General features: G+C 37.3%; 1 protein-coding gene across 2 annotated transcripts in view; it reads left to right on the top strand.

The window, feature by feature from the left end:
- Antxr2 (ANTXR cell adhesion molecule 2) overlaps positions 1-26286 on the top strand; it is a 131671-nt gene extending 105385 nt beyond the window's left edge. For both annotated transcript variants that reach the window (XM_028873150.2, XM_037209189.1), the window contains exon 17: positions 23052-26286. In XM_028873150.2, the coding sequence (XP_028728983.1) occupies positions 23052-23090 (39 nt within the window). In that variant the 3' untranslated portion in view covers positions 23091-26286. The remainder of the gene's footprint in view (positions 1-23051) is intronic.
- Positions 26287-26850: the final 564 nt, after the last annotated feature.

Below are 26850 nucleotides of genomic sequence, written 5' to 3'. Positions count from 1 at the left end.
CCACCACCCCCTCCACTCCACGGTTAGGGTAATTGCTCTGCTTTGAATTACTGATTTTCCAGCTATTATGCAGAGTTAATAGTTTTCCAACTCTGTTAAGCATCCTATTGAGATTGAGTCAGTAATATTTCTACCATATTATTCTTAGTTAAATTTTGAAATGGTACATATTTTCTTGAATACGTGCCTCGTAAAAATACATATTAAGCAATACTTTTTATGTACCATTATCAGTTTTGTTACAGTAAAATGAATCAACTGCATTATAAATAAAACAACCATGATAGTATCTATAAATAATCATGTGGTAATAATTTGTAATGGAAGGCCATCATATCTTTAAATAGTTAGTTTGGGGGGGTTAATTTCAAGAAAGTTTTATTAGTTATTTTTAGAGCCAAAGTCTCATTATCTATAGGGAAATTGATTCTTTTTACTCACACTTTTTATTATATTCCTAATTTATTATGTATTTTTGCATTTTGCATTTTATTCTTTGACAATTTCATGTGTATATTTACTCTACATTGTACTGTCTCATCCCCTCTCTCCTGCTGAATCCTTTCTTCATTTGTATACCTTAAGTTCACCTCATCACTGAATTCTTTAATCACACTACAGTTACTTAAAAATTGTACACATAATAACAATATTTTTATTTTGTCGAGTTATGTACTACATAAAAGTTATTATACTAATCATTTTAAATGTATAATTCAGAATCATCCAATCCATCCACATTATTTTACAACCGTCACTTTTATCCTCTCCAGAAGTTTTATCATTAACCCAAACTGAAGTTTCATGCCCATGAAACAGTCCTTCTCCTCCTCCCTAATTCCTGGGAGCCACTTTGTATCATCTGTCCTTGTGAATGTGGCAGTTTTAGGTTGCACACACATGTAGAATCATGCAGCATCCCTCTTTTGTGATTGGTTCTTTCGGCTGCCATAATTCTCTCCAGCGCCGTAGCATGCAATGTTAGAATATTATTTCCTTTTTTGAAGTTAAATTTTTATTTTTTAGGATTTCATACATACACACTGTATTTATATCATTTCTCTCTCTCCCTTTCCTTTTCCAATCCTAGCATGTCTCTCCCCACTGTCTCAAATTATGGACATCTTTACTGTTACTGTTACATTGTTACATACACACACACACACACACACACACACACACACTGCACATACACACTGCACACACTTACACACTTGTTGAGTTCGTTTAGTGTTGCTCATATTACTGTGTGTTCGAAGCTGATTGCTTGGGTTTAGATAAAATATCAGGAGGCTACTCCCTGGAAAAGATTTAATCTCCTTCTCTCAGCAACCACTGACTACCTGTAGCTCTTCATCCAGTGGTAGGGAATTGTGAGATTTCATCTATTCACATTGGCATCTCACCTGGTCTTGTCATTATGTGGGCCTTTCTTAGGGAACCATATTGTTGAGATTTCATGGATGCAGTATCCCTGTCATGTCTATAAGGCACTAGCAGCAGACATCTTGGTCTTCTGGCTCTTGGAATCTTCCCGACCCCCATCTTCCATGATATTACCTGAGCTTTAGGTGTAGGAGTTATTTGCATTATAGATATATGATTTTGTGCTGGACACCCTGTAGTCAGTTGTTTGAATTTTGACCTGTTGTGAATGTCTGTAGTAGTCTCCATCTGTTGAGGAAAGGAACTTTGCTGATGAGAGGTGAGAGCTGCATTTGTCTTTGAGAATGAAAGATAAATATAGAGAATGTATTTGGGAGTTGTATTGGTTTGGGAAAGTGGCTGCAGTAGACTCTCTTTTTAAGGATGGATAGAAGAGTCCACTGTATTCATATTTCTAATTCAAGCACTGCTTTATCCCTGAATAGACATTCCTGTTTGGCTTTTTTTGCCTTCTGGCATGTGAATAATGCTGCCCTGGATGCAGGAGTCCATGCTCCCAGGTCTGTTAGAGCCTTATCAGAAAGGCCATTTGGGGCTCATACTGCAATTCTGTGTTGTTGTTGTTTTTGTTTTGTTGTTGTTGTTTTTTGAAAAACCATCATGCTGTTTTCCAGAAAGATCACATAATTTTCCATTTCCCTTAGCCATTCACAGAATTTGAGTTTTCTACATCTACTCCAAACTGTTATTTTTATTCATTTTTTAAAATGACCATAGTCGTCCCAAGAGCTAAGTAGTAGGATAATGTTAGGGTTTTTTTTTTGTTGTTGTTTTTTGTTTTTTGTTTTGTTTTGTTTTGTTTTAGTTTGCCTTTTATTTAAACTTCGTTGCCAAGACTTGAGGAGGAAAGGGTTTTTTTTTTTGGATTTTTTTTTTGTCTATTATGTTATAGCAAAACAGTTAATTTGGCAAGTTTATAGGGCATGCATCAAGTATGTATGTGCAGAGGTACACACTTTTATCAACAGCAGAATAGTCAATAAAGTATTTCAGGATCTACAGTGAGACAAAGGTCTCCATACAGAAAAAAAGCGAGCCTATATGACTTCAATTTCATCAACCAATCACCAAGAAACAAAATCAGAATATGTGAACATTACTGACCAAAGAATCCTAACATATAGTTACAGAATATTTCACATGTTAGTTTCAGAGCATATGTTATTCTTTTAAACAGAAGGAATCTTGTCCAAAATATAAAATATCTTACACTACCAGATAAATATTAACAAATTAAAAATACAATTGTATTTTTTATTTTCTGTACCCACCAATCAACCAAAGTAGATTTTCATTGAAGAAATTCATAATATATGTAAATACAAAAGTGGCTTTATCTTGAATACCCAATAGTGTAACAGATAACTAAAGAAGGACTTTTAAATTTTTCTTTAAAAAATTAAAGAAACACATAATTCTCACATAGTTTTTGTTCATCACAAATATCATAGATGCCTTGTTTACACACAGGTTCCCTGGGAATCTTTCCTTCATCTGTGAGTCTAGATCAGTGTTTTCAAAATATTTTAAGGTGTGTGTCAGGTGTGTAAGTTTAGTTTTTTGTTGTGTTTTGTTTGTTTATTTGGTAGTTTGGGATATTTATGCCACATTTATTTTTATTCTTATTTATTTTTGTGGCTATAAGGTTCATTTTTATTTATGAATCTATACAACAAATATTTTGCTTGCTTACTATTATAAGATTATTGGAGATCTTGCAACAGTTTGGGTAGTTCTTCTCATCAGTTGTGAAATCAAAGTTGGTGTGATAGTTTGAATGTAAGCTCATGGGAGTGTCCCTATTGGGGGGTGTGGCCTTGTTGAAATAGGTGTGATCTTGTTGAAGGAAGTATGTTACTGTTGAGGCAGACTTTCATGTCTCTGTTGCTTAAGCTTCCCTCAGTGTCATAGTCCACTTTCTGTTGTAGTCAGTACCACATCTAAATGTACATTGCTGTGCTCCCCACCATAATAATGGACTGAATCGCTGAACTGTAAGCCACCTCAATTGAGTGTTTTCCTTTATAAGAGTTGCCATGATCATGGTGTCTCTTCACAGTAAAAGAAACCCTAACTAAGACAATTGGTGGTTAAAATTTTGGAAAACATAGCAGTGAATCAGAATTGTGATTCTAAATAGAACTTCTCAAAAAGATATTCTAAACCAAATTTGTTGGTTCCTACTTGAGCCTTAGTTTCAAAATGAAAGATCTCTTATTATGCTATGTATGTATTTTTAAGGTACATTTATTGTTTGCCTGTATACTGTTTCTGTGCACGTCTGTACATACCATTCCTGGTGAGTCCCCAGCATCCAAATAGCAGCTTACAACCCACTGTAACTCCAGTTCCAGGGATCTGCGACCTCTTCTGGCCTCCGCTTTTAATTTCTCTTGTGGCCGAGCCCCATGCAGCCCAGAATCATCACTTCCCTCAGACATATTATCACTCAGGTCACTTCCATCATGGTTGTGGATGCCTTCGTCTTCATCAATGTCTAGTGACTCGTTTTAAGCCAAAGTGATAGGAGGCGAGGCCGTTACGGTTGGTGATGGGACAGGAGGCAATGGTGACGTCGGTTTGGGTGCTGAGGCTTTCACAGGGACACTGTCTGAGTTCTGCTCAGTGTCCACTTCCATTTCACGAAGCCCAGCTGAACCAGTCTGACACTTAGCATGTAACGTTTCACCACCTGACCCATTTGGGTTTTGTTTCGAGGATAAGACACTGGTAGATTCCTTAGGAGCAGCAAGCGTAGCTAGACTCTTGCCAGCTTCCTCTGTTCTCACTTTCTTGAGAGGGGCCATTTTATTTCCTTCCCCATCAGAGCCAATTTCTTGGTCCTTGGGTGTCTCATCTCTTCTTGACTTTCCCTTTGGAAGATCCTGTGCTCGCCTGCTTCCCTTCAGAAGCTGGCTATCTCTAACAGGCACTAAGCCAACTTCAATAAGGACTTGCTCCTGCCGCACCACCTCACTCTGCATGCCCAACCTCTTCTTGGTACTCTCTTTTCGGGGAGAAGACCTTTTGGTGACTGGTTTCACTTGAAGAGGTGGCTCCATGACAGCAGGAGGCTCCTTCTGAACAGATCCCATGTGAGGAGGCCCTGTCTGAGCAACCTCTACCTGAGCATGGTCCAAAGGACAAAGCAGCCTCTTCCGACAATGTCCCCGCTGAGACTCCATGGGAGGAGGCGGCTCCATCTGATCAGGCTCCATGGGAGGAGGCAGCTCCCTCTGAGCAGGCTCCATGGGAGGAAGAGGCTCCATCTAATCAGGCTCCATGGGAGGAGGCTGTTCCATCTGAGTAAGCTCCATGGGAAGAGGCTGCTCCATCCCTGGAGGCTCCGTGGGAGGAGGCGGCTCCCTCTGAGGAGGCGGCTCCCTCTGAGGAGGCTCCAGGGGAGAAGGCAGCTCCATCTGAGCAGGCCCAGTCTGAGCAATATCCATGGGAGAAGGAAGCCCGGGCTGAGTAGAGCCTGCGTCTGCTTGTCTCCGCCGGCCCATATATCAGCAACTTCACATGCTGCTTGTCATGGTGGTGGCTGGCAGTGTCTCCCTCCGCCTTCCTGTTCTCTCAATTCTCTGTTAGGGCTTTTTTTAAAGCTTCTATTTCTTCTCTACTTTTTACTTATAAGTAATTTACATTTAATTATATATATATAATTAATTTCTTATATATTTAAGATACACAATGATCTTTATACATACAAAATGAAATGACTACTAAAATCAAATAAACATATCTACCCCCTTCCATAGTTAACTTTCTCCGTGTGTGTGTGTGTGTGTGTGTGTGTGTGTGAGAGAGAGAGAGAGAGAGAGAGAGAGAGAGAGAGAGAGAGATATGAAGACACCAAGCCTGCTTTTAGCACGTCTTTCCCATACATTAATACGGTGTTACTAATTACAGCCTCCACACAGTGTGTCTTGAAACACCTTTCAAACTGCCTATTTGTGGCCTTTGACCTGCTTTCCCTTTTTCCCTCTGCCTTTCTGTCCCTGGCCACCATCCCTCAACCACTCTGTTTATTTGACTTTTAAGAAAATCTTCTGTATGTATTATCATATTGTGCTTTTCTTCCTGTGTTTGGCTTCTTTGACTTTTCAGTGTCACCCTGATTCAATCATGTTGTAAATGGCAGAATATTCTTTTTGAATGCTGAATAGAGTTCTTTTGTATAAACCACGTCTTTCTTTTCCTTTAAAATCATGTTCATCTTAAAAGAATAATTTGTCTAAAAATCTTCTTTTTTTAATTCATTGGTAGACACAGATTGTTTCTATACTTTGGCTATTGAGTATTTCTGTACACACGACAATGCTTTTTTCCCACTCAGGCATTTGGATTGGCATAGGAATACAAATACAAAGACTTTATGTCGGGTGAGATATAGTATCAAAATGGATTTTCTATATAAGAAATGTAATCGGACTTCTTAGTTCATTTAAAAATATCTATAGACTTGTTATGTGCAGCTGTCTCCTTTGATGAAATTGATGTATTTTTGCAATGAAATATATACTTCAGAATGCAAGTCTTTACAGAGCTTTATAAATTCTCCTTTCCTTTTTCAGCTTAAAGTCAAAACTCATCATTTGCTTCAATATGGCAGTTTATACTCCCCCTCCAACTTGTTAGGTCACATGGCCTTCTACATGAGTAGTTGGCATGTAGTTTGTGAGATGATGGGATTAGACCAAAGACCTCTTGGGATCGAGTTAGCCACATTAGTAATGTGATATAGTAAGTTATTTTGTATAGAAGTGGTTGGGATTTCTATATTTTGGTAAAATGAAAATTCTTGTTAATCCATTACATAAATCCCCTTAAAAATGTCACATAACCATGAGACTTGTGTGGACCATCCATTTTTAAGATTCTGTATGCAAATTCTCATCTATAAGTATTTGCTGCTTTATTGAGTTGTGTAGCAAACAGCATTGATCCTGTAATCTTGATTGTTGGCTGCAGCCATTGCTTTAAATGTTAATTTTTAACTTCTCCCAAGGTTAAAAAAAGAAGCATACAACATTGAAGCCATTTGTTTAAGGGTATGTTGATTGGTAATACTGCCTAAGCCCATTTGCTCTCAGGCATAAATTGTCTTTCCCCATACAAGTGAAGAGCATTAACAGAAACAAACTCCTTTAGAAATTCTCTTTGTCTGGAGAACTACTGAATGATGCTGAATTATATATATCAGACTTTGGCTCCTGGGGGCTCTCCTGTTCATAAACACTACTTGATAGAACAGCCAGTTGGACATAGTTACACTGATGCTACATACTAGCTGCTGCAGTTACTCAATGGATGGTTTATAAAAATGCATTTTTTTAAAAATACCGATCAATGGAAACTGAAGCTAGTCATACACAAAAAGTCTGATGTAATCTTTTTGACTGTGAGAATTAATTTCATGTTCCCTGAAAACAAATGTTAGATGTAGAAATTTTGAATTCCTAGAAGGTGATATGATTATAGAAAACCATCATGCTCCTATTGGTGTTTAGTTTTATTGATATGCATGATTTGAGATTACTATAAAAGTAATGGATTTGCATGGTGTTATCTTTTTAACCAATATTTGTGCCTGGAATTCAGATTTGCTTTTTCTTTTTTCCATATGCTCTGTTTTAAACATATGTTAAGATGTTATTTAAAACTAGAAGTACCCAAAAAAACCCACATAAAATATGTTTTCTTTATTATCAGAGGCTTCAGTGCCATCGGCATTTGGAATGGGAAAGAGAGAATCTAAGTTATGTCTGTAAAACAGGTTTTAATAACACCAGATTGCTGTGGGATGTCTTTCTGTATGCTGTGAATATGTGTTGCTCCTATTGGCTAATAAATAAAGCCGTTTTGGCCTATGGCAAGGCAGCTTAGAGGCAGGCAGGAAATCCAAGCAGAGATACGGAGAAAAGAAAGGAGAGTAGGGAGAGATGCCTAGCTGCCGCCTAAGGAGCAGCAAGATGCCGGCCGGCAGACTGGTAATGCAATGGCCACGTGGCAAAACATAGATTAATAGAAATGGGTTAATTTAAGATGAAAGAGCTGGCTAGCAAGAAGCCTGTCATAGGCCATACGGTTTGTAAATAATATTGGGCCTCTGAACGATTATTTTATAAGTGGCTGCAGGAGCTTGAGGCTGGGTGGGACCATGGGGCTAGGCAGGTTAAAACTATCTATTAAAAATATCTATTTCTTTATATAACTGTCTATCCCTCTTTTCCTCTCTATCCCAAGCCTTTGTAAAGTTTTATATATAATGTAAATCATTTAGAGCTTTATTCCATCTGAATCTGTCTTTTGTGTATCTATAATCCTTTTCTGATCATTACAAACTTCAGCTTGGCTAAGATTGAAGCAGGAGCCCTGGCCCCTGACTTCACCCATTTCAGCTTCCCAATATGGTGGAGGTACCCAGGAGAGTCATACCTACCCCACCAAGTCTGGGGTCCATGCTGCCACCAGGTAACATGCAGCTGGCCCATAAAACCTTTTTGTCTGTATGAGCAAAAGCTAAATCTGCCATGTAGTGTGTTGCACAGCTTGGAGCGAGCTCTGTCTACCGATGTGGGAATCTCCCAAGCTATGCTCAAGCCCAAATGCTGCAGTGTCTCTGTACCATGGCCTGCATGAGAGACACAAGTAGGAAGCTGTTTTTGGCTCCATTGTTGTGTGTTTAGAAGCCCCCTTTTAAGCCCTTTTAGGCCTTCTGGAAATTCAAGAGCCCCACATTGGGTGCCAACTGCAATGATTGGTTTCTCTGGTCCCACCTGGCCCTGTGGTCCCACCTGACTCTGAGGTCCTGCAGCTGCTTATAAAATAATCATTCATAGGCTTAATATTATTTACAAACTGTATGACCTATGACAGGCTTCTTGCTAGCCAGCTCTTTCATCTTAAATTAACCCATTTCTATTAATCTATGTTTTGCCATGTGGCTGTAGCATTACCGGTCTGCTGGCATCTTGTTGCTCTTTGGGTGGCAGCTAGGCATCTCTCTCTACTCTCCTTTCTTCTCTCCCTACTCTCCTTTCTTGTCTCCCCATTACTGCTTGGATTTCCCACCTGCCTCTAAGCTGCCTTGCCTTAGGCCAAAACAGTTGTATTTATTAGCCAATGGGAGCAACACATATTCACAGCACACAGAAAGACATCCCAGAGCACCAGATAGAATGAACAACTGGCTGTCATTCTACATTGATGCTGTCAGAAGAGCCTATGTGTAAACACTGGTACAATTGTCCAGTGGGTGTGCCAACACCATAATATTCACTGAGCGTTTTCCAAGTTCCAAAGATTAGTGTTGTTGCTTAAACAATAAGATTTTAGGATACCACATTTCATTTCAATCTAAAATGTTTGCTGTTGCTGTTGAATTTCCTTAGGGGTGCTATTCAAATAAAACTACAACTGTATCATTTCACAGAGCCTTTCTTTCTGTTGTGCTAGGCTGCTGTGGCTGTGTATGCACAGGCTGTACTGTGGCATTGTAATTGACATGACAATTAGGCTTCTTATTTATTTGCTTCAATCATCAAAAGGATATTTTCAAGGGACAAGTTTCTCTCTCTCTCTCTCTCTCTCTCTCTCTCTCTCTCTCTGTTTTATACACATTTGCACATCTGTTGAGGCCAGAGGTAAATCTTGGGGTGTTGTTCCTCAAGAACCATGAACCATAAAATGAGACAGGGTCTCTCACTAACCTGGAGCTCACAAATGATTAAGCTAGGATAGTTGAACAGTGAATGACCAGGACCCACCCATCTATCCCTCCCCAGGGCTGTTATTATAAATGTGTACTACCAGGTCAGGCTTTTGTTTTTACGTGAGGTCTTGGGATCAAATTCATAATCTCATGCTTGTACAAGCACTTTACCAAGTGTGCCATCTTCTCAACTCTTCAAATAGTAAGACTTTAAAATTCAATTCAAAGGACACAGGCTTTAAGAAAACTGGATTTTATATTATTATTATTAATCGTTGTTATTGTTGTTATGTATTGCAGTTGAAGCTTTCTCCTCTTTTATGTTTCTAACTTCAAAGAGTGTCTGTGTTCTGTTCCTCTATGGAATTATTAATTACCTTAGTCTTTTATCCCAAGAAGAATGCCTCTAATAGTGAAATACAGATAAGTATTTTCCTCATTAACTAAATAAGGAATAGTAATTGAAATTAGTTTACTAAATTGGGTCTCATCATTAATTTTTAACTAATCAATTAATTGTGTATGTGCGTGCACTATATGTGTAGAAGCCTGTGGCACTCAGAAGAGGAATCTGATCCCCTGGAACTGTAGTTACAGGTGGTTGTGAGCTACCACGTGGGTGCTGGGAACAGAATCTGAGTCCCATGCAAGAAGAGTGAATGCCTCTAACCATTAACCCATTCCTCCAGCTCTGGGTTTTATTATTTTAAAAATATTTTTGTTCTCTTTAAAATCTAAAATTAGTACTTGAATGTTTATATTTGTTGGAAAACGCTGTCAACTTTGAGAGCTTTTAAAAATATTTGTTTTGAAAAAATCTATGTAAAGTATTCAATATTCTCATTTTCATATTTAATAACTTGAATGTGGTATGCCTTCATGGTTCATAGCTTGGTCCTTGGGATTTTCACAACATATACACCAAGGGTTATGCTACCTGTGTGAAGGAAAATTTATGATTTTTTTTTCAAATACTGACTGCTCTGACAAGAAACAACAGAAGCATAGTGGGAAATAAATGTTCATGTTAAATAACACCAACTTAACATTCTACTTCCTGCTATGAACAACAACACATGGTGGTGGAGTTGTTCAGGAGAATCACTTTCCACTTGTATAAACGTGTCTTTTATTTCGATTTAAGACTTGCTATGGAGCTGGAATATCCTTCCTATTGTCTCTGTCTGTTGGTAGCTTTCAGTATGAAACAGACCCAGCTTCTACCATCTGCTGTCTGTTCAGGACCGACACCAAGGTCAGCCCCTCCATGATGCCTGCTGTTGCCCAGTTTAGAGCACTGCCATCCTGCAATCCAACCACTTCTCTGTTATGCCAGTTGTGTTAGGCACTGGAAACAGGACATTCAGGCCATTTGAATATTCATGTGACAAAAGAAAGCAGGAAGACTCTTGTTCCTGCTGATTAATTACAAGTCAGTTAGTGGGCAGTGACATGTAGTTTTGTATACATCATTTTAGACAAGTAAACCACTACATTTTATTTTACAACTCACTGACCACCATGTTGTTAGAATGAAAATTTCAATACCCTTATAAATAATACCAGTTATATGTGTCAGAGAATATTGACTATATAGTTTACATTTGGCATTTCAAGCCTGGTTTGTTTATTCTCTCTCTCTCTCTCTCTCTCTCTCTCTCTCTCTCTCTCTCTCTCTCTCTCTCTCTCTCTCTCTCTCCTTCCCTCCCTCCATCTTCCCTCTTCCTTCCTCATTCCTTCTTTCCTTCTTTTCTTTATTTTTTAATTTTTTTGAGACAGGGTTTTTTTTATATAGCCCTGCCCTGTTTGTCCTGGATCTCATGGAACTCACTATGTAGACCAAGCTGTCCTAGAACTCACAGGATTCACCTGCCTCTTTCTCTAGAGTGCTGGGATTAAAGATGTACATAACCTTGCCCAGCCTGTGATTTTATATTTTAATGATCACTCATTTGCCTAGTATTTTATCAGTAGCACTGCAGGGTGAGCCCTGAATTAATATTTGCAAAATAGTAATGAAAACAAAACAAAACACCAAAAAACCATAATGGAGTTTATGGTATAAAAAACAGGATGGTTGGGCTGGAAACAAATACCCAAGACTAGTTTGTTGAAAAAAAAATGGGGGGAAGGAGATGATTCAGACTGTAAGACCAATTGCTATACAAGCAGAAAGAATTGAGATCATATCTCCAGGGCCCATGTAAAAAGCAGGACATGGCTACCTGCCCTTGAAATCTCAGCACGACTGGGGAGAGGGAGAGAAGGATCTTCCGGGCTTGCTGACCACCAGCCTAGCTTCAGGTTTAGTGAGAAACCCTGTGTCAAGGGAATACGGCAAACAGTGACAGAGCAGGACACACACATGCAGATACCACACACACACACACACACACACACACACACACACACACACACGCAATTTCTCAATCTATATATTAAAAAGTGAAAATAGTAGGAATTAGAAGTTACTATAATGCTAAACCCAGTGTAATGGCATCTAAAGTCTAATACTGGTTTTTTTTGAAAAATTTATTTTCAGAGAGTGTAATGAGGTAGTTAAATACATTATTACTAAAATATCATGTTTTCTTAGAATATCAGAACATATTTCTCTACAGTATCCTTATATTCATATCCATATGCTTGTTTTGTTTGTGTTATTATCTATCTACATATCTATCTATTTTTCTTTCTTTCTTTCTATCATCTAGCTAGCTAGCTAGCTATTCATCCACCTGTGTATTCACATATCCCATGATATCATCCATTTTACTCAATGTTTGGTTTGCAGATAGACTTGAAACCTCAGGGTCTTACTTTGTAACATGTAATTACATTGAAATATCACACCATGATCAAAAGGGTGCTGCACTGTCAAAACCAAATATTTTTTTGTTACTTTACTTCAATCTGTTTTTTTTTTTTGGACATTTTTGAGTCTTTGTACATAAAGGAGACTTCATACACTTTCATTTTTAATCAACTGTTGTTTTGGAACAGCATTGTTTCATATCTCTAGTCATATGAATATACATGTATTCTTATGTAAAAGCTTAAAAGATTCAGCATTTATACTTTTCATTTTGTTGAAACTAATTGTATCTCCAGATAGGTTTAGTATTTCCATAATCATTTTAAAACTTGCTCTTTTTAATTTATAGAAACCATGTAGGTTAGTGATAACTATGTTAATTAAAGGACATTATTAATGCACATTTAGTTTCTTTCCAAGCTGTGAACATGAAATCCCACTTAAATGCCATTGTATACTCACTGATCAGTGAAATGACATCTGGGCCACAGTATCTGTCATCTTTCCTTGCAACAAAAGGTATCATAAAATCTTATTTGGACCTGTGTCTGAATATACAAGCAGCATAGTCTTCAGGTGTTATTAGCTTTAAGTTGGTGTACATAAAGGACTTCAAGTATTGTTTGGAGTTTTCTTCTCCATGATCTCAACTTAGCAACAAATGTAGTCATTTGTCTGTTTCTCTAAGAGTTTAGAAAGCATAAATACAACCACAAAACTTTTCATTCAAATTATTATGTTATAAAAAGACAATTATTTTTTGGCATATTAGTATGCATATATTTAAAATTAAACCCCATTTTTGGAACTTAGATGTCTAACTATTAAACATAAAGATAAACTGCAGTTATTTAAACTTGTTTTCCTCAAGTGTAATGAAAATATTAAAAGCATATACTTATAGTCTTATAGTTGAATTATCCTTACACACACACACACACACACACACACACACACACACACACACACACACACATATATATATATATGGTATTTATTAAGACTGTGATGGACTGAAAACAGAATCATAACAACTAATTTCTTCCTTCTTTCCTTCCTTCCTTCCTTCCTTTCTTCCTTCCTTCCTTCCTTCCTTCCTTCCTTCCTTCCTTCCTTCCTTTCTTTTTTTCTTTTCGGAGATAGGGTTTCTCTTTGTAGCTCTGGCTGTCCTGGAACTCTCTTTGTAGACCAGACTGGCCTTGAACTCACAGAGATCTGCCTGCCTCTGCTTCCTGAGTGCTGGGATTAAAGGCATGTGCCACCATTGCCTGGCTTGCAGCTAATCTTTTAAATTAGAGCTTTAGGAAGATTTTTCAAAAAAAAAATATGAATAGAGAGATAAATGTTTTAGCATCTTAGGGTGCTCAGCACCTTACTGGTGACCTGGGTTCTGCTCTGTGGACCCAGATCATGTGGTTCATAGCCTGTCATTTCAGCTAGAGGAGACCCGATTTGAGTCTCTGAAGGCATCTGCGCTTATGGACACATACCCACAGACAGAGATAAGCACATAAAAACTAAAGCCTCCAAAAGTTATTTGTAATCTTTTACAAGGTAATCCACAACTGTTCTTCAGAACTATTCTTGTAGAAAAACTAGCGGTCATAAAGACCCTGGGATAAAGTTTCCCTCCTGTACCTGTGGGAAAACAGAGCAAACAGCACAGAGAGAGCAGAGTGAGTGTTGAATAAAGTGATGAATAAAACACTATTGCAGATATTCTTGTTAAGAGCAAAGCAAGTTCACGCAAAGCTAACATCAGCCGCCCTTTTCTTTAAATACAAATTGAAACAACTCAACCCAAGAAGCACGTCTATAGACCCTACCAGACTAAAACACCCAAATTCCAATCATAGTCTCTTAAAGTCTATTTCCACTCATCTTTCTCAGGTTTTGTTTACCTCAAAATGTCTTTATTTCACTTAATAAATATGTAAGTTATAGTTAATTTTAAAGAAATTAATAGTTAGAACGTTCCATTGTCAGATGCCTTCCACTGCTTCTGAGAGAAAGTCAGCTGTTAGCATTATGACGTTTCTCATGTATCAGGGCATGAGAGGAAGAAAACAAGCAGAGATACCTGCTGTTAGGATATAGTTTTGTGTTTTGAAATTTTACTGTATATTTCTCGTTTTTATAGGCATTTGTTCTCCTTGGGATTCAACAAGTTTCTTTGATTTTTAAGCTTAGATCATTCATTGATTCTAGGAGGTCCTAAGCAATTATTTCCCATTCACTTTGTATTTATTCCTTGTGGGCAGCGATTTCCTAGAGGACAATAGTCATGTGGCTCAGAGATCTTGCATTCTTATTTTACTTTGCTTTTCAATGTAAAAAACTAAAATTTCAAGATCAGTTAAGTCTTTACTGTGTCCAGTTTACATGAACACCAGTCAAATACACTAATTTTTATTCATACAGTTTCTTATTTAAAACTTACTCTTCATTTGAAATACTGAATAGGCATGCTATCCGCTGCTATCAGTAGATTTAAAAACAACTTTACCATAGCTATTGTTTGTCTTTGTTTGTTAGGCTGTGTTGTAAGCCACCTGTATTGGCTGTGTTTTCTGTTGATTAAAGGAAATATTTTTCTATTTCTTTATAACTATCATTTATGATTTTATGCAGGACATTGTGAATATATATAACATATATAATGTCTGTGTGTATGTGTGTATAGCTATCTTAATGATAGATGTATGCATTTATATATACAAAGAGAAGAAAGAGGCAGGCAGTTGGACACTGACTTTTACCCCTAGAATAATACATAGACTAAACCTCTTTCTCTGTCTGGTTGTTGATAGGTTTCTTCTCTGGGCTGCGTTTGTTGCAGACTTCATTGTAATTCACTGCTGGCTTCACCAATGAACTACAGGGCAGAGTTTTGGGGGGCAAGGTTAAGAATTTTCACCAGGAGGATCCTCCTCTTAACCCCTGCCTCCCAACTTAGAACCTGTCCCTAAACTTTTTGGGTTGCAGGGGATGTCACTTTGTAACTGCATCTTCTCATGACCCACAGTAAGCTTTTTGTTTTGAAAGGTCTGTCTCCATATGTGCCCATGCCTGAAGCCTTATACTGCTCGGGGTCAGCTTCTTTAGAAGCCATGTGTGCTTAGGAAGGATCTTTTCAGTCCTTCTCATCGTTTGTGTGGTTATATCCTGGTGGCTGAGGAGGAAACTGGGTCCATTAGGGCCGTGGTTCATATTCTCTTGCTTTATCCCAAACTCCCAGTGGGATGCTTCTTTTCTCAGGGTTCCTCTGTTAAGGAAATAGGGAACAGTTCATCATCCAGCCTTCAGATGACTAATTCTTTGCTCTGCACAAAAGCATTTTGGCATGTACTGGGGTCTTTTCTGCATCATCTTTCCTGCCACATGTTATGCTTTTGATAGGTTCAAGGTTGTACTTTGTGAAACTGTTTTATTTGTAGACATTTCTCATTGCCAACTCTGCCTCCAATGTAAAATATTTAAATGTTTGCATTTGGGTTCCCATAATAAAAAAGGTGTATCCCCATCTCTTGCTAAACACTTACTTTTGAGGCAATGATTACTTCTCTTTCCTTTAAAAATATAACCACATTTTCATCCCAATATATTTCCCTTTTTTATAACATAAAAGCATTAGCTTTTCATAAGCCTTGGCCATCTTTCTATGATGGCCTTCTTTAGAATGACATTCCTTAGAATTATATTATTTTCCTTTTGTCTATGTATTAGTTTATTCATTTTCCCCTAATGATACCCATTTGGATTGTTTTAAATTTTTTGCTTGCATTTTTTTTGTTTTGCATTACTTTTTTTTGTTTTCTCTGTTTGTCTGTCTCTATTGCATATGAGAATGTGCATGTTTGTGTGTGTACCAGTGCACATGTATGGAGACCAGAGGGTGATCTCGGGTGTCTTCTTCAGTCACTGTCTACCTTAGCCTTAGAGACAGTCTTCCACTGAAACTGTAGCTTATCATTGGACTAGACTAACTGGCGAGTGAGCTCCAGGGATCCACTTGTCTGCCTCTCCTGACACTCCTCCCCCAGCTCTAAGGTTACAGGATGCACTACCACACCCAGTTTTTATACACGGGCCTTGGGGAGCCTAATTCCGGTCCTCATGCTTGTGTGGCAAGCACTTTCCTAATGGGGCCATCTCTCTGTCCCCATTTTTTTTGTATTCTATTGGGTTTTTTTTGTTTGTTTGTTTGTTTTTGTTTTTGTTTTTTTTTTTTTTTTTTGGTTTTTTCGAGACAGGGTTTCTCTGTGTAGCTTTGCGCCTTTCCTGGAACTCACTCGGTAGTACAGGCTGGCCTCGAACTCATAGAGATCCACCTGGCTCTGCCTCCCGAGTGCTGGGATTAAAGGCGTGCGCCACCACCGCCCGGCCATGTATTCTATTGTTTTAAAGATGTCTTTTTATTTTTTAATATTACCTAAGACATAATCTGTTGTTGGAAGACATTGCTGACTGTAGAGGTCACAGTCGACTGTAGCCTGGCAGTACTCTCTAAGTCTGGCAATAAGGAAACTTCCTCCTTCCTTCCCCAGCAAAGCATCCTGCTCTCCTTAGCCTTATCTGGAGGATGTCTCTAGGCCCAGGATGCCTGACTTACCTCAAGGTTGACCCTTGACACAGATACCTGCAAACACTTTTCCTCTGGTGACCCACATGGTAGTTAGATAAATGCTCTAGCCATTTTGATAGCATCTACTGCCACATGCAAAGCCTTGTGATAGGAGTGTGCCACTTAAGGCAAATAAGGGTTTGTCCTCAGGCTCCCTAGTCCTATATATTCCTTATGCTCTGGAATAAAGTTGAGCTGGTTCACAGAAGTCTGTCTCCCAGAGGGCTGTCTGAACTCTGTTCCCTGCTTCTGTTCCCTCCACCCTGAGGACCAGTGCAGCCAACCATCTGGAGGAAGTAGCAGAACCACAGTCTGTATTTTAATTAAAATTAGGGAAAGGAGAATCATTGCTATACTACCTATGATATAACCGATAAAATAAATATTAAGCAAAGAGTAAAATATACAGAAATCTGTTTTGACTGTATGTATGCAGTGTGTCTTTTGGGTATCTACTTCCCATTATAATTTATTATGAAGCATAGCAATGGCTTTGCCAATAATGATTTCCAGAAAACTGTCAAAATTATATCTATATCTATGTACACACACACATACACACTCACTCTCTGTCTGTCTCTCTCTCTCACACACACATACATTCATACACGCACATCTTGTAATGCAATTAATAACTTAGAAGGATCATTTCATCTCTTATTAACCATGGTTTAGACGTTTTATTCATTTCCAGAAATATGCTTAAATTTCAAAACTGTCAATACACAAAATATTTGCAAAGTGTTATCTGTATTTACAGAGTTACAAAAAATTTTTGCAGGTATCATGACAAAATGAAGAAACAATTTTAAAGGGGAATTTTAGGCAAACTCAGCAATTCCATTAACAACATCTAATTATAGTCTATTTAGATGGGGCATTTATAGAGTGAACTTCAATTAGAAGACAATATGTTAGAATTGTATTTCAGCTCAAAATCTTTCAGTTTTAGGTAAAACCATCTCTAGTTCAGATTCTCTATAAATGGGGAAGGGGTGTATACCTTTCTTGAGTTTTGTACCACCATTTACTATAGGAAATTGACCTTGAAAAAGCCTTTTGTGTTCTTTGGTTTCCTTAGCAATAGTGGCTTCCTGGACTTTTTGACTAATCTCTGTCTGTGTGTCTGTGTATTTTTGGGTTTTTGTACCATTTAAAATTTGAAATGGTGTTTACTATCGCACTGTGCATGGAGGTTTAGGGAGGTCTTTTTAGACGTGGAGATAAAAATAAATCAGCTCTCCGTGTTTGAGAAGTCTCGACTAAAGTGCAGTTGTTTGCGTTGCCTTGTCAATGGATGTTTATGAGGTGAGCATAATCCTGTAACGGTTACGGCAGTGAAATACATCCTGTGCAGATAGCTAGTAAAGGACCGTGCAAGCACTGACGCCCGCGGAATGTTAATGCTGCAGAGATGGGAAACCCGGTGTCTGCTCTGGTTATTGCTGCTGTTACTGACCACAATAAAAATGGGGCTGAAATCAGGTTTTAAATACTGTGACAGAATCGTATCTTGCTCACTTCACCCGCGGCAAACATGCCAGTGTCTGCAGCTGTCTTATTTTCCCCTGTTGGTTTAGCTCAGTGAGGAGTGGTAATGTTTTTGATATTTTTCTTTTGGGTATTCTGCTTCCCTTGTTTATTGTGAAGCCTAGGAGAAGGGGCATTGCTAATAATGATGTGAGGGAAAATGTCAGTAAGATACATGGTTACTGGGGAGAGTTTCATTATTGCCTGAAATATCACTTGAGTACAGTTGAAGCTGTCAGAGCTGACTGTGAGTTTAGCCTTGTTACCACTTGTTACCTCAGTCTTTTGTTCATGGTACATTCTTGCTTGGTATATTCGGGTTCTTCTTATGGTGAAAATCTCTAATAGAATTAAAACTTCATGTGGAGCTCCACTTTAAAGTGCAAGTTGGGAATGTTAATAGATTTCTAGATTTGTTTTTGAGGCAGAGAATCATACGCCTTAGACTGGCCTAGAACTCATGTGTCTGTGGTTGACCTTGAAGTCCTAATCTTCCTGCTTATACCTCCAAGTTCTGGGATTGCAACTTTGTATCACCGGCCTAGCTATATTTCCGGTTTGTAATGATTCATATCGAGCAAACTGTTTTCTAGAATTCAATGAAATTAGTCAATGTTCAGTCTTCAGACTCAGAGGACTCATTTTTGAAGAATGCTGCATGAAGAAAAGCATGGCCTCAGTATTTCACATGTCTAAACTTCAAGTTCATGTTTTCTGTTTCTGCGTAGCTCAGGTTCAGTTCAAATAAATCATCATTTGTCATCTATTTAGTGTTGTCTGTATAATCCTTCATTAAAGGCTTTCAGAATAAGAGAGGGAAAGGAAATGAGATAGGGTTGCTTGCACAAGGCAGAGGTCAAAGAGATGCCTTGTTGGACGATTGTGAAGGTTAAGTTTAATACAAATACTCCTTATGATTGGGAAAAAGTAAGAATTAAGGGGTTTTCATTAATTTATATTTACTTAACCCTACACTACTTCCAAAGAAGTGGTGAGAGAAAACATACGACAAGAAAGCTTCAGAAGGGTAAAAATAGGGCAATGATTATGGGCCAAAATCAAGGTTCAGTTATGTCAGAAGATTCATTGTAATGGTCACTTGTTACTTTAAATCATCCTGCCCAGGATGAGCTCCCCATGTCCAAGGCAGAAAGAGAAAAAGACCAAGCTATATAGTAGTGTTTGTGTAGCAAAAGGGAAGCAAGAGAGCTTAGCCTAAGCTTTCTCCAGCTCTAAGTGAACTGATCCTTCAGTATCAATATTATAAACATAATTATCCAAAACCCAGCCTTCTCCTTATATACCCAATGGTTATACAGACTGTTTATATTATGGAAAATTATGGGGATAATATTATAATGTTGGAGATCTATGAAGACATTCATAAGAGCTATAAAAAAACAAGGTATATGAATAGTTCATTCACCATTTAACATAAGGTCAGGTTAAATTTCTGTATTAGTAGTTATGAAACTAAAGTTTTAGTTTAGACAAGGTCTCATACAGTATGGACTTGCAATTTTCAAGATAACACACAGCAGAGTTCCTTAGGCTGGAATGGATATGAGACCTTCACATGTGCCACTCCAACCCTGGTAGCTTCTGAGGCACCTGTAGAATGCACAGTTGTTCATGAACCACAGAATGAAAACACTACTGATTTAAAGAAATAGCTGGCTAATATTTCCTTTATGGCCTCCTCCTCAAGCAGAGTTTTGGTAGTTTCAAGAAAGGATTTTCAAACTATTTTGTCAGGTACCAAAAGCATGGATATTTTGTGTTATTAATTGAACAGAGAAACATATGCCCTAGCTAGCAATGTGCCTAGGAAATTTTCATGTATGAAAATTATAGATTCTCCTTCCTCTGGTTAAATGTGGTTAAATGAACCACTGGATACATTTATTCATAAGCATAAATGTGATGAACCACTGCTGTAATTGGTGTCATGTCCTTACATATAAACAAGCATATTTAAAAATTAGCCAACCATAAACCTTGTCAGATGCCTGAACAGCCTTTTTATCAAGACTCCTGAAATTTAGTACCATAAAAATAAAGGAAGACTCTAGATTATAGGATTTGCAGTGCTAACTCTAGATCACATATTTATAGAAAATGCTGAGTGGAGATTCTAAGATCTACTAATCAATCTGCTGATTCCAGACATTCCCACCCCTGAGCAGAACTACAATTCAGGCAGGTTCACCTGGATGCTAAATGTCAGATGCAACCTGGACGAGAAAATGAATGAGTCCAGCAAACGTTGGAAATCTCTGACTGGGCAGTTAATGGTGGTTCCCTAAAACAAAACATGAATAGATATTTGGGCTGACTTTTAATAACCCATAAATAAAGAGTGCTATAAAGAAATTTAATAAATATGAACTTATTTTTTGGTCACTGAATTTATTCTTTGAAAATTAATATTTATTTAAAAGTGATTAAATAAGTGCAAGTGTACAGAAGATGTACAAATGAAAAATAAGATGTCATAGAGAATGTTACTCCTCACAGTTGGCTGATAAGCTGTCTGCTAATCTTTCACTATCTAGACACACATTTGCACAGTTATGATCATGTGTGTATAACAATTTGGCATTCTCTTTTTGCTATCATTTTCCTTCATCTTTTAAAGATCCCTATTTGATTGACCACATGGTATTGAGTTAGGAGAATCATAATTTATTCTCTGAATTGTTGAACAGAAATATAAACTGACATTATCGTTTCACTATTACAAAAGTCCCACGGTAAATATTTTAAGTCCCAACATTAGATTAGAGTCAAAGAATAGAAGTGTTTTCAGACCATTTTGTGCATAGTTGCTTACCATCTAGATTTTGCCAATTTATACTTCCACTTACATGACATCCGAATTGTTTCCTTGCCACAGAAACTCAGTAATTAGGTAATATGTTCCATATAAGGTTGCATAAAACAGTATGCTTTAAAAGGAAGGCAGTTTTATTTCTTTAAAGTTATAGTGTTTATTAAATAATCATGACCTTCAAAGAGTGTATAAAGTGATGCCAGTTACCAACATACACCTTTCTTATATGATAGAAAACATTTAGTTTAGGTTGGTTGGGAGTGATCTTGTTTTGGAATTAATTTGCCCAATTGATTTAAGTATACTGAGAAAGATCAACAACTTAATAATTGAATTATCACAATGCATCTATATACTTTAAAATATTTGATTATAGCCTAAAGTCAGTAGTAAATTCATATTGTTCTGCCTAGGTTTAGTTCCTTTAAATATTTAGCAAATTCTACTGCTAATAATTTCTCATGCAAAATGAATAAATTAAATCATACTTCCACTGAAATCAAGGAGATCTCCATCCCCAAAGCAGAAGAAATATATTTATAATTAATTTTGAAAGTAATGAAGTATTATGATGTTAATTTAATTCAATTTTTATTGACAAATGTTATCACTCAAACATGACTCAGTCATTTGTAGAGCATAAAATTCAAGTTAGTTATATTAATGCCCAAATATGCAATATAGGTAATACTCAACGCATCAGAACAGTTTGTGTGGGTTTCAGGTGTGAGCAGAGCACGAGCCTAAATTTAGAAAAATAATTAGAGAAATATTGAGTCAAAAATTCAGAAAACTGAGAAAATTAAATTGTGTCCATATTAAGTATAATTTATGATATAAGATATGTATTATTATCTAAAACTTACACCTGACTTCACGTTAGGCACAAACTAATAAAATTAGTATTTGTAGAAATATTCGTGCTTCCAAAATTATTTAGAAGACAAAAACTTTGATGGTCAATTGCCTTTTAGTAGAAGCTGATTAAAAACTCCATCTCTTTTTGGTCTTTATGGTTTTCTGTATTCAAAAATGTCTGAAGTTTCAAAATTTGTTGAGCAGTTATGTTTGAATCAAAAATGAACAAAAATTAAGCTTTTATGTTCTAAGTTCTCTTCTTCCACTTCTTTCAATATATATATGGATATATATATATCCATGCGTCAAGTATTCCAAACAAGCACTCACATTAGGGGAAGTTCTAACATGATGAACTTCTGAGAGCGGATATAATAACAAATGAAAAAGTCTTAATCACGTGATTATTCTGGCTTAAACTAGGGGAGAATGGGCTAGCTTTTGGCCAGTGGAGGACTCTGGACACAAGTTACATGATAGGTCAAGGGAGGAAAGGAGAGTCTGCATCAATAATTGGAAATTTTATTTTCAAATATTATTTGGATTGTGACTAGTTTATGAATCAGTGTGTCCACACAACTTTCCCTAAAGTGTTTAGAAATTGAACTGGAAAATACTCTGAAAATACATAATTCAAAAAAATTGTCTCAATTTCGGAGTGTTGGAAAGCAGTGTCTATAGTGGTATGAGAAATGGGTTGGCAGCATTGGACATGATATCAAACAAGGCTGTGAGCTACAAAAGCCATTTATAAATACAGCACAAAGAAGACATCTATATCCAGTCTCATGTTTCCTTATCTTCAGTGTTTGTAACTTATTAAATATACTCTTCATGTGAACATTTTAGAATCACCAAAACATAAGAAAATTCTTCCATTTTCTTTCATCATAGAGACGTATACAACAATGTCTTTGATAGTTTGATTTCTATGACAATGGTACCACACTTTAGACAGCACTAAGAAAGTTTTATTGCATGATGTTTTTTTCCTATGTGGATTTTAGAATACCATCAAATAAGTTAACTTTTTGTAGGGAAAAAAACGGTAAAGTAAAACCTGAGCTATATTGTGTTGAGCCAAGGAAAATGATATGACATTGTGACTTGTGTGGACATTGTTCTGAGCTTGGGTATCATTAGCTGTGTCATGTTGTGGAAACTAGATGTTCCTTGGATTTTAAACAACTGCTTCAGTATTTCACTGTGGATCTCCTTCTTTCCTCAGGGTCGGTGCATAAACTTTTCCCGAGTTCCACATCAATAAAATGAGAGCACAAAGAATGAGAAGATAAGAAGACAGCACACCTTCATGATGCTGACTTCCAATAGAATGGACAGTCCAGTGCATCTCAGAAGTTCTTGGGACAACAGCCCAGTTCCTCTCTGTCAGGAAATGTTTTCTCTCCTGCTTCCTGTGCACCAAACATTTTCAAACACTTGCTCTGCCATCTTCATGAGAGGTGATGAAACTTGGCGGCGATAACTCATGATTTATGACACTGAAAATACAGAGGAATGTTAATTTTCATGCTACGGTTTCTGAAAAGCTTATTTGAATGTGTAAGAAGACAAAGCAGACACAGCTATGATGTAAAGATGATACCAAAGCAAAGACTGGAAACCCACCAGCCATGTGGCTTTGTAATGGCGACTGGTGCTTTTGACGTGGATGCACAGTGTGGGTGCTTTTGTTTGGCAAGATCTTTAGCTACATGCAGATCAGGAAAATTCCTACCAGGCTAAACAGATAATGGAGTCCACTGCCTTGTAGCTATGTTAGATAGCAAAAGCCTTCTAAGTCCTCTATGACTTTGTGCCTTACGGGAATTTTCTGACTAGAAAATCTTGTCACTGTTACACTGAAAGTGTACACGCATGACAAAATGTGGACGAGACGCCCCAAGGTACTGGATGCAAGCAGAATTTTGCCCTTTAGTTTTCCAAGACACCTTTCTTTCATTATGCACTCGGGACAAGAGAATTAATAGAGCGTTAATTCAACAGGAAGACCGCCTCCAACCAAAGACCCGGAGCTCAGCATAAGGACTCGTGATTTGAGACCTTGTCCTCTGACTGGTAGATTCTCCTTTCTCAGTGTTTAGGATTTAGCAGTGCATAAAGCATTAGTATCTGTAAACACACCTACGTATTTGTTTGGCTTTTAATTTAAGGAAGCAGTAACCACCAAGCTTCTGCTCAGGGTTTTTTCTTCTTTCAAGTCTCCAAGGGCTCCTCAGCGTCACAAGCCAGCAACTCTCTTTGCATGAAAATTTCAAAGTTTAATTAATATAATTAAAGGCAACAGCAAGCAGCAGCCTGTGAAGACTTTGCTCATCTTTTTTATGCCTTTTGACATTGAATGACCTATCACTGTATGCATGTTACTTGGATATTGAGAAGCACCGCACCTTGGGTGTGATTCAGCCCAGGAAGAAAAAAAAAAGATCTCCTTTCTTCAGTTTATAAATTAAAATCAGGAGGGGCGCCATCAGAAAGCATTGACAATATACGTACTATAAATTTTTAGAAATATCACCATCGTGCCACATCAACGATGCCAGATTATGTTAGCGTGAACAGAAACACGGCGGGGGAGGAAGGCGGCAGCAGCTGAAGGAAATAACTCAGATGATCTAGTCACTTTTGATACTGTACTTCAGATGCGAAATGGATATTCGACTGGAAACCTGACAAAGTGCGCCTGCTTTGATGTGAACTGGTATAGACAATGACCAGTGGCCGGGTCAGTGGGATGTCTCTCTGCGAGCACAAAGGCTTATCAAATGACACTAAAAATAAGTTCAACAACCATCACTTTGGAAGGGAGAAGGCGAACATTTCATGTTTGGCGGGCATGTGAGTGCACAAGATGGAAAAAACGATTTGGAGCATCCTGGTATAATTACCCACATTGTGCTCTTTATGGACATTTCAAAGGGCTGCAGTGATACTTTTGGTTGGTGTCCAAGTTTGTGGCACTGCTCCAAGAAGCCTTACGCGCACACACACAAATATACAAATGCACACTCATATTCTCTAGCTTGAATCTTTTTGCTCAAGCTTATTTATGTCACTGACTGGCTGGATCCAAAGTCACACCTCCACATATTAATGAATAAAATTTTTACCTAAGTCTTTGTTATCAGTTTCTTTAAGCCCACATAGAACTTACACTCTCTTGGTTGAATACATAACTCCTCTGGTTAGTAACAAGATAGAATTCTATTCAATTGAAAAACGTCTAGTATATTCACAGTTGATTCACAGTTGATGCTTGGGGTACAATGTGTGTGTGCATGTGCAATGTAGAAGGCTGATAAGTGCACCCAACTCTTTCTGCAGTAAGTCCTTGTAGACATTTGTTCTGTGTCTGCCTCTAGAGCAGGACCCATGGCTACTTTTTCCAATAGGAACTTCCTTTTTGATGCAGGTGTGCCCATCAGGGATATTTTAAGAGCATCCAAAATACTACAGAAGCTCTGGCTGTGTTTCTTTGGTAACCACTTTAAATTTTTACAGAATCATGTAGCATATTTGCACCACGAGAAATGTAAATAAACCTCTGCCTTTAAGTGGCAAAATAGCTTTCTTGAGATTTGTTGCACTGGCTGGAGATGTGTAATAAAAATACAACAAAGAGCTGTAAATGAAGAGGGTGAATCACAAGTCTATACATAGACTGAAAAAGTATCATTCATAAGGTTCAAAGACAGATGGAATTTCATTGCCCTTAAACTTATGAACCAGAGTAATGTTATGCTTTAATCACGAATCTAACCAGAAATGAGAAGAATTTGTTTTTAAAATTAATCTTCTTGGCAAAGGACATTGAAACTCTCTACATGACACTTTTCATACATAGCAATAGCGCCCGTGTGATTTATCTGGACATGATGTCAGTCGAGATCTCCTTCTTTGTGCAAACAAATGAGTCTTGTCCATCATCCATTTGTGTTGCATAAGGTTGCAAAAGCAATTAAGTGGGGAACGACTCCTAACTTATGTGTCTCCTCTGCCTAGAAAGAAAGTTTTGAAGGCATCTATATATATTTCATAACAATGTCTGTTCTTTATGGATTTGATCCATAAATATTTATCTATCTGAAAACTTTGATACTTGGAATGTTTTCCGTAAAGCATTTGGTGCTCCAAGAAGAAACATTTGGTGCTAAGAGTTGCAGTGCTGATGCCTTCCCCCAAGTTAATTCTATTTTAAAAATTTATATTTCCTTCCCAATGAGATGCAGAGTAAAGCTTGAGAGTCTCCATTGACTGAGAAGCAGCATCTGTCATCTATGGTTAATTACTATTTTCTTAAGAGTGTATAAGGTTTAAAACCTTAGATTTCAAATTGTCGAGAACTTTCGCTTATATTTCCAGTGAACTTTGTTCTAATTATTTAAATAACAAATTATTCATTATTTGTTGTTTTTTAATAAATCCTTACTGGATATAAGATATGAATGTCTCTACAAACTGAATTTCATTATCTGAGTGTTGCTGACCCTTATTTACCATTCAGAGATAGACTTATTCCTTTATTTTAAAGTTGAAATACTATCTGTATTATGACGAGCAAGTTAGTGGAGACATTTCTGATTGATCGGAATACTAGATGTTGGGTTTGAAACTTTTGAAGACAAAATATAGTAAGGTCATATATACAAGTATTAAAAGCATTGTAATTTATTCCTTTGCATATTCTGATTAACTTTTATTAGATTTTCATCCCTATCACATTAGTAAGTTTATTAGAATTTAACGACTACTCCCAAAGTGGTGGGTACACACACACACACACACACACACACACACACACACACACACTAAATGCTAAGAATAATTAGTGTATCTGTTATATAGTTAAAGTACTGGGCAGGTGAAGCTAAAGAATGTTGTCTGTAGTCGGGGTAGTCAGGATAGCTACAGTCAAGTCTCATTAGATTAGTGTTATGTCTAGTCAATTTCTATGCCATATTCTGAGAACACTTTAATTTTAGTATGTTTCTATATTTACTAGAACT

Source organism: Peromyscus leucopus, chromosome 10, assembly GCF_004664715.2.
Source record: "Peromyscus leucopus breed LL Stock chromosome 10, UCI_PerLeu_2.1, whole genome shotgun sequence".
NCBI lineage: Eukaryota > Metazoa > Chordata > Mammalia > Rodentia > Cricetidae > Peromyscus > Peromyscus leucopus.
The sequence above is the reverse complement of the archived record's forward strand: the minus strand, read 5'-3'. Positions and strand labels throughout refer to the sequence as shown.